The sequence below is a fragment of the Varroa destructor genome, unplaced genomic scaffold (genome assembly GCF_002443255.2).
Source record: "Varroa destructor unplaced genomic scaffold, Vdes_3.0 BEIS01000004.1, whole genome shotgun sequence".
Classification (NCBI taxonomy): domain Eukaryota; kingdom Metazoa; phylum Arthropoda; class Arachnida; order Mesostigmata; family Varroidae; genus Varroa; species Varroa destructor.
In genome coordinates, this window is record NW_019211457.1 from 41,682,746 (window position 1) to 41,690,963 (window position 8,218).

At 42.2% G+C, this 8,218-nt stretch overlaps 1 protein-coding gene and 1 long non-coding RNA gene across 29 annotated transcripts in view; one reads left to right on the forward strand and one right to left on the reverse strand.

Moving 5' to 3' along the window:
• The window catches only part of shot (dystonin-like protein short stop), a 240,444-nt gene that overhangs the window by 91,224 nt on the left and 141,002 nt on the right, over nt 1–8,218 (reverse strand). For 18 of the 27 annotated variants that reach the window (XR_015327269.1, XM_086988303.1, XM_086988306.1 and 15 more), the window contains exons 1-2: nt 2,505–3,668; nt 1,998–2,059 (exon numbers count right to left, since the gene is read on the reverse strand). Coding sequence is in view for 26 of the 27 variants with exons in the window: in XM_086988303.1 (XP_086844429.1) it covers nt 1,998–2,059; nt 2,505–3,396 (954 nt within the window). In the remaining variant the exon portion in view is untranslated. Of the gene's footprint in view, nt 1–1,997; nt 2,060–2,504; nt 3,669–8,218 lie in introns of those variants that run through there. The other 9 variants (XM_086988312.1, XM_086988310.1, XM_086988319.1 and 6 more) reach the window with 1 other exon arrangement.
• The window catches only part of LOC111250447 (uncharacterized), a 79,457-nt gene continuing 75,328 nt past the window's right edge, over nt 4,090–8,218 (forward strand). The window contains exon 1 of one of the 2 annotated variants that reach the window (XR_015327275.1): nt 4,090–4,325. This is a non-coding gene — a long non-coding RNA (uncharacterized LOC111250447). The remainder of the gene's footprint in view (nt 4,326–8,218) is intronic. The other variant, XR_015327274.1, reaches the window with a different exon arrangement.

Consider the following 8,218-nt stretch of genomic DNA (forward strand, 5'->3'; position numbering starts at 1 on the left):
CAAATATCAGCAGCGGCTTAATTGCCCTTGTTATGTATCAACAGTCTCCCTCTTCTTAATTATTCTGTGCTTGAATGTCAATCTATACGCGGAAGCTTTAACAGGACAAACGAAATCCCCTTGCGATGAACAAGTTGCCACCCCGAGAAAAGCTTCCAGAGTCGAACGACTATATCATAAAGTTTATCTCTCAACATTTATTATCATGGACCATGAAAAATTCCTTTGGCTTCTTTGCCTTTGCTAATGTTTCTGTTAGGAAGTTTTCGGATGCAGGCGAGCAGTGAAAAAAGATCAGATCGGAACGATCATTCCCACTATTTTTAGCGACCGCAGAAGCAGGCATTTTTCGTACTTTGCGATCTCTACCTATTGGTAAGTCAGATCTCTTTGAGGAAATGCTTAATCGCAGCGATTATTACTTCACAGATACTAGTTAACGGATACAGATCCGAATTTCAATAGATTATCGCATACATGTGTTAAAGTTTGTGGTGTTTTTTGGTTTCAACAGCTCCCAACGTGATAGGTTTAATGAGAGCATTACGAAGCCGTAACTGGGCGTATAAAGTAATACGGCCTGGATAAACGTGCACGGAAAACTAAAAATGTAAGGATACGGACAATTCGTATTTAAAGGTTTAAAGGAGTTGTCCGCAAACGTGTCCACATCATGATGTACACCCTTCATTGATGCCACATGTTGTGATTGAGATGATGATCTCAGCATGGAAATTGTGGCGATCACGGGGTGCGAGAAATTGAATCTATGATGGGGTGGCGGATCTCTGCCAGCGCAGCGAGAACCTGCATAAACAACTGTTTATGCAGGCCAACTAATATCCGTACACTGGTGAAGTAATATAGAAACATGAACAAGTCATGTCCCAGGCAATGCCCGTGTTCTTGCTTCGTGTTTCTAGAAGGACCAACGAACTCGATGATGCAAGGTTGCGAATAAGGTTAACTGACTCATAGTTATATATGTTAAAGACCAAGTGTTATATTATAATAAATTTGAATGATCGCGTATTGTTGCTAGGCCGATCGATTAGGCCTATAGGTTTTGGCCGACTATAGAATTTAGTTGCTCAGTTGATGAAGATCACGGATATAGTATTTTAACCGAACTCTGCTCCACTTATCCTGTCATTGTGACTCAATTGGCTACTCTCAAGGATGAAAGGTACTGGAAGCTGTTCTAAGTGAGACCTTGTTAGTTTTCGCGATAATTAACTTTAAATTTTTTTTTCGAATGAAATCTTTTGTCAGAGTTCAACAGAGTAACATAAGCGCCGGCAATTATAATCGTTTTTACACAGCTTAAGCAATACGCAGTTTATTCTAGGGCAGTTGACAAGACAATACGACATTAGTCCCTGTTGGGTGCGTAAAAACCGCATATTTCGCTATAAATCATCTTGCATCCATGTACCATAAGAATCCGTTCAAAGACACTACGGATCCGTACTACTATCGCTCGCGTAAAAACAATTTCTCATTGGCTTTCGTCAAAACAACACATTTAACGTACGCGAAAAGGCGTCACTTAGGGGCAGCGGGACACGACCTGGTAGAGGCTACCAAAGCGTTTGCTAAATCGATGTTCCCTGTTTCAATATAAATGGAAGCTGGGCATGTTTGTATTTATATAGGCGCATATTATGTCAATGTAAAAAACCCAATCCCAGGTAATGCACATACCGGATCAAAAAATATCTCTTTGTACGATTCGTCATCCATCTGTGTTTTTGTGTAGGTTATAGCTGATCTGGCTAATGATATTTACCAATGTCGTCAAACCACTCAGTGCATACAAGTGTGAATATATAAATGTAATCTAAACGCCTCTGTAACTTGTCCACGCTGTGCTTCTATGTAAAATACTGTTTTCTTAAGTTTCTTTAGCCAAAAAATTTACATTGTAATTCAATCAATATTGAGACACAAACACTTCCTTGATTTTATAATATTTCATGCTTTTGCGTAACGCTCACCTTGGCAAGATGCTTGTTGACCCATTTCGTGAACGTCTTCTTCTGAATTGCATCTCTTTCATCTGAAAATCGGCAAACGTATTTATTGTTAGAGATCCGTAATCGTTAAATTCGAGATTAGACCGACCGAATGATCGCACAGTTTTAAAAAAAAAAACAGTCGTTTTTTCTGTCCCTGTTTGGCTCGTGCTACATCGGACTGCTTGATAAATCAACTCGGATAGACGTAATGTAACTCATCTCGGACACAGACATCGCTTTACGTTACAGTGAAGCCTATCAAATACATCGACTAATCACAACTCACAGATGCGCTTCGAAAACGTTTGGATTTTTACAATACTCGGTTTATCCTCCCAGACCTGCTCACGGTAGATAACACTTATGTTCGCATTAACCCCGAACAAACAAATACCGCTAAAAAAATACAAGCGTTTCCCTATGTAACGAAGATCATTCTAAGAAATCATGTTTCGTTATCAATGAGCACAGAAAGTGGTGACGAACCCGTAATCCCGCGTTCCTGCGTGACGGAGGGCCCTTTATCGACCGAACCCAGACGTAGATTTAAGACAGATTCAACGAGCTCACTTGAAGTTAACAGTCCACTTGTTGAGGCCACTTCAGGCGATTTAAGTTTACTGTCACCAATCGATTCTCGCGCCAATAAAGGGGCATCCAGTGGTTTTAGTTTCACACCACCTTCAGAAGAACCGTGCTCAAAACACTCCTGGCATGGTTGTTCTTGGATCTGCTGTTGCGCGCCATTTGCCTCTATTTGAGTACTAGCTGAAGTGTCTTGTTTTTTCAATTTGATTTTTCTTTTTAACACAAGCGTCCATCCACAGTATCCGCTAGTTTTACTGCCGTCATCCAATGCGTGTTTACCATTCTTAACATTAGCAGACATCTGTTTCGGCGCAGGATTTTCTCGCATTCGGCGCTTTTTCGACCTGCTAACTCTTTTAGCCGGTAGAAAGACATTAGCAGGCGGCTGCACCTCGATTCCGCAGCGTGCACTATTATCTCCTACTGAATTGGCCGCCACCTGCTGTTGCAGCAGTGCACCAACTGTTCTTGCAGTGCTAATCGTAATTCGATCGCCTACACGGGCTGATAGATCTTGGCCAGCGAGTTCGCGTCTACGATGACGCTGGCAACATAGTTTCCAGACAATTAAAAGCAACAGGTTACACAAACACAACACGATCAGCTTTGTCAACAATAGATCTATCCGAAACGGACATAGGCTATCCAGACTGGGATCGTCCGGGGGACGGCGCGGCGCGAAGATCATCTTTTCTATACCATCAACCTTCATGTTTTCGTTATGTCCGTTCCTCAAAAACGTAAATCCTCTAAGTGCATAGCGCACCAGGTGGTTGTTCCAGAATGGCATCGGCTAATCACTTACAGTATTACGCATTTCCCAATAACAGCTGCGATGACGCCGCACCCTTACACCTTATTCAGCGTTCGAGCGTTTGCACTAACAAACACACACGCATAGCTCAACTTGTAAGTTAGACAGCTTTCCTAACTTAGCAATAATTCTATCTCTCCATTAACGCATCGAACGTTGCAACATAAACACAAGTTCCAACTAGATTAGATCAAGTTTTTGCCTGTTCATCACAACCTAGGTTAACATTGAACCTTTCTAGCCGACAAGACGGTCGTCCACTACGATTATCTTTGTCCTGCTACTCATTAAGAAACGATCCACGTGCGTCAGCGTTCGTCGGATTTGAATCTATCTACGGAGTATGGTTTTCCTTCGTTCACTAGTTTCATTGGCACGAAGAAAGCTCGCAGTAAGTAGCCAGGTGTAAAGGCTATGCAGGTAGCGATCCAATAAAAACGGCAGCGATCGACGACAGCGCAACTATATCACAGAGTATTTACGTCGACCCAGTCAAGACGTTATTAAGCTCTACTGAGCACTACTGCCACGATATTCCATAGCGGGCGGTCCATATCGGCAGCAGGAAAAATCGACAAAACAGGGTTGCAGCAGTACCAGTTGGAGGAAACAAGAGGAGATGGAGAGCAATACGTAGCAGCTAAGGTTGGCTAGTGAACTTGATAAGATTCCCCTCTAGGTTTCCGTTACTCCGAGCAATGGCTGTTGGCCATAAGCGCAGAAATTGGTGAAACCGGCGACGGTGATCACAGGCAATGGCGATATTTGTCCGGCACCGGAAGACATAGTGGCTATAACGTATTTCTTGCCGTGTATAGCAGTTACCGTCTCCAGGTGTCGAATCATTAGCTGGCCGACCGCCTAACAGCGACGTCAATACTCAGTTGACACTTGACAGCTAAATGGTAAGCGTGCGATGTTTGCGTTCGTTACTGCTGCTGCCGTCGATTTCAGTGAATGGTAATAGCTTTTTTTTCTAATATTGCTCTGCCCACTATACGTGGGCGAACGCTAATAGATGGTCTCTTCAGTGGAAAAATATCACATTAGTTATAAAAGAAACGATTAAAGCGAGCGCACGAGACCTATAAGTGACCCGACAAAAGAACTGCATCCATCACACGGTGTTCCTCGTAGTAAAAGATGGATGTTCTAACTTCATCGATGGATGCTACTCCTTGAAAAGCAGTAAAGCCACATAAAACTGCACCTATACAAGGCTGATTCCTGTTATGCTGCAAACTTACTGCGATCGTTGAATGAACAGTAGCATTTCCAACAATAACTGCCACTGCGATACTTCAGTGAAAGATTTAGATATTTAAACGAGCCTCTCTCAAAGGAACTGTCTGCCACTGGGGTCGCTCGGGCAACATCGTCGCGTCGAGAAGGCAAAATGAATAAGGTCAGTGAAAGCGTGTAGGTGATTTCGGCCCTATCCAGAAGCTTCGTGGATGGACCTTGGGTCAGGCAGCAGGCGACCGGCCTTGACGACGTCGTGAGGCTCAGCCGTCCGCCGTTTAGCCCAAAATGGCAGAACTAACAAAATTAAGTGGATGTCTATTAGCAGTGAGCGCGCTAATTAGACAGGAGTGATTATGCCAGTGGTTCCAATGACGTTGGCATCGCTAGTGACAGCAGTAACGACATATTACGTAGAAAAAAAGCCAGAAAAAGAATGAACGTAATACAAGTGGAATCAGAGCCGATCAAAAATTACCACAGGCCAACAATACATATTACACGACTTGTATAAATAGATGAAGTAAGGAATCTGCGCCACCTCACGGCGTGTAAAAGGGTTTGAAGCTGAAGATGGAAACACTCCTCTTTTTCGCACTATTGACGATAGTTAAAGTTGCTGACAATGGCAATTTAGAGTTTATCCGCTCGGTGATGTTGAGTACGTTACATTCTCTATCACTTGATGGCGAATTACCATTCATTGTGAAGACTAATGGAAAAGTCTGATGTAAATGCGTTAAGTAAGCAGGGGGAGAAATAAGTGAGTCCCGTAACGGAGCTTGTTTTATAGGTAAACTTTGAAAAAAAAATGGGAAAACCTAACACAGGAGGGTATTCTTGTTGTATCTTGTATTTGGACGCATTTAAATCTCGAATGGCGGAGATAATTGACATGGTACTGTGATTTGTAGAGTATGCACCATATGCTTCATCACATTAAACGCCGAATAAAAGGCAAGAGATCGTATGGGCAAAAAAAAAAAACACTGGGAAATCTGGTAAGAACAATACCGTATAACATAATAGATATGAAAAGTAAATGTTCACAGTTAACACAGCTGTCTGTAAATTTTCTATTATAAGCCTTACGTCATCTACAATAAATGCACCAGAAAGTATGAGTAAAAAACGTACAGCTATCGCTTTGTTCCTATACATCATAGGTGGCAGTACTTGGTTTTTGTACGAGTACCTCTAACAGAAATGACTCTTCTTTAATATTTGACATAAGCGTCTATTCGTTGCTGTGGTGATACGCGGTCTTTGCTTATATATATTCTCGTTGATTTATTATTATATATATATATATATATATATAATAATAATAAATCAACGAGAATAACGTGGCGGAAGCCCGGCAGCTTGTTGTGTCCTTACGAATGAGCGTGCGTGCATATGTATGTAATTCTGTGACGGATATATATATATATATACATATATATATATATGTATATATATATTATTTAGCGTTCATTTCTCGTGAAAATCGTGAAGTTTCGCGCTGCTACCGAACGGCAGGCCTGAAAAGGGTCGTTCCACGGCGATTAGGCGGTGTCTATCCGCTTATTAGCCAGTAAGCCAACCAGCGAGCCTTACCCATCGGCCAGACAAATATAGCCAGCGTAGCAGTGCCAGTAGTAGTACTAGAAGACACGATGGTACTGGATCTCTAGCGCTCAAAATTTAAATGCGTCCAAGTGCAAGATACATCGTCAGACAGATACCGTTTTTTTTCGAAGTTTGCCTATCCGCTTAATTAAGGCATCGACATCTGATTGTTCCCTTAGTTTTCCCAATGAATGGTAATTAGCCGTCAACTGACAACGTGGAAATGATGGTAATCGCGTAAGGAGCGTACGGTAGGCCTAATACCTATGGCTCCGTGGTCGCCGCGAAGGCGGCAGCGGTTTTGGCTGCCTCCATGTTCCCTCCGCTATACGTACTCGAGAGACATGTGTTGATCGGGTTCCTTCAAATTGCTTTCGACGTCCCCCATCCAGATACCATCTTAAATGTTGTGTTCATTCAAAGTGCTATATTTTTTTCAAAAATCTATTTTTTACTATGATGATTCATTATTTCTCTTGTATGCTTAGCAGGGCGCATTTTCTTGTTCATAATGTTTACGTGACTATAAAAAGAAAAAAAAACTGAAGTACCGATAAGCAGGCGTATAAAATAGATACACCGAAGAGTTTGTTGTTTCTAGTCGCTCTAACTACAGAAAAAAAATTGACACTCTGATTTTTGCCTCTGGTGAGTTATCGTTACAGGGTATACTAATTTTTGATATACTGGAATGGTAGTAAGCACGTAACGTCGATGAGGTCGTTAAGTCAGCATCAACAAATACAGCCCTACTACTTAGTAATATTACACAATAACGATCTGCGTATATTTCTGTATGTTATTAAAAAAGCATACATTAGAGCCGTAGAGTTGACCAACAACTTTTATAGAGAATTATGCGTAGCAAATCACCAGAGTGGTAACGAAACGCCAATCGTATCATCAGTACTAGTAAACTGTACCCAACAGCTCAATATCGGTGACGCCAATTTGAGGTGAAAATGGCGAGGCATAAATTTACCTCATGTTTGTATATTTACAGCGACGGCTGTCGGATACGATCACGAGGGCAATCCTTTCGACTGTTACAAGCGCCATGCCCTGTAAACGACTCACCCGTAAAAGGTTTCTTTCTTCGACGACTATACATATACACAAAGAAAATATACGATACCAGGACACCATCAGACGGGCCAGCTATAAAACCATCCTTTTTTTTCCTGCATGTTTCAAGAACGAAGCAAAGCGGCCTGATTGAATGCAGAATGATGGATTTGCTACCAATACCACATAAGGACCTTTACGGTGATACTGTTGCCTCGGTTCTTGATGCTTTCGATGCTAAAGCTTCATTGGATGGCCGCTGCGGATGCCATGAGCCCAGCAAACGACAACAGTTGCCACCAGCGTCTCTTGATGTGCACCAATGAATCATCTACTAAATATATCGACTTCAGAATGCGCATGAGCTAGCCGCAACGCTAACGGGCACTCTAATGGGACTTCCTTGTTAATCTCGATCTTTCTCTACTTCAGTCTCGACAATGTGAATCGAACAGGCTCGTCGACCGCTGTTTTCAGATCGGCTAATTGGCCAAACTGGGTCTCATTAGAGACACACAGAGAAACAGATCTGGGACTGTCAAAATGTCGCTTCTAGTAAAACTTGGCCGAACTGAGCTCTTCCGAAGAACTTCAGGGCAGTTATAAAGGCGAAACTATGCTAAAGATCGAATAGCCTACCTGTGCTAATAGCAATAACCCATATTTTTAAGTTTTCCTTTCCGGGAGACCTTCTTTGGGTCGAAGATCTCAAAGTGACCTATTGTTGTACGAACACGCGATAGGAACAGGGTTTGACGAGCACCCTACGATGAGGCCTTAGCGTCAAATAAGCTTTGAACGTCTTTCGCAAGTCATACATTGTAGATGGACAGCATACAGCTTGGTAACACGGATGCATATATTTGAATATCGTATATAT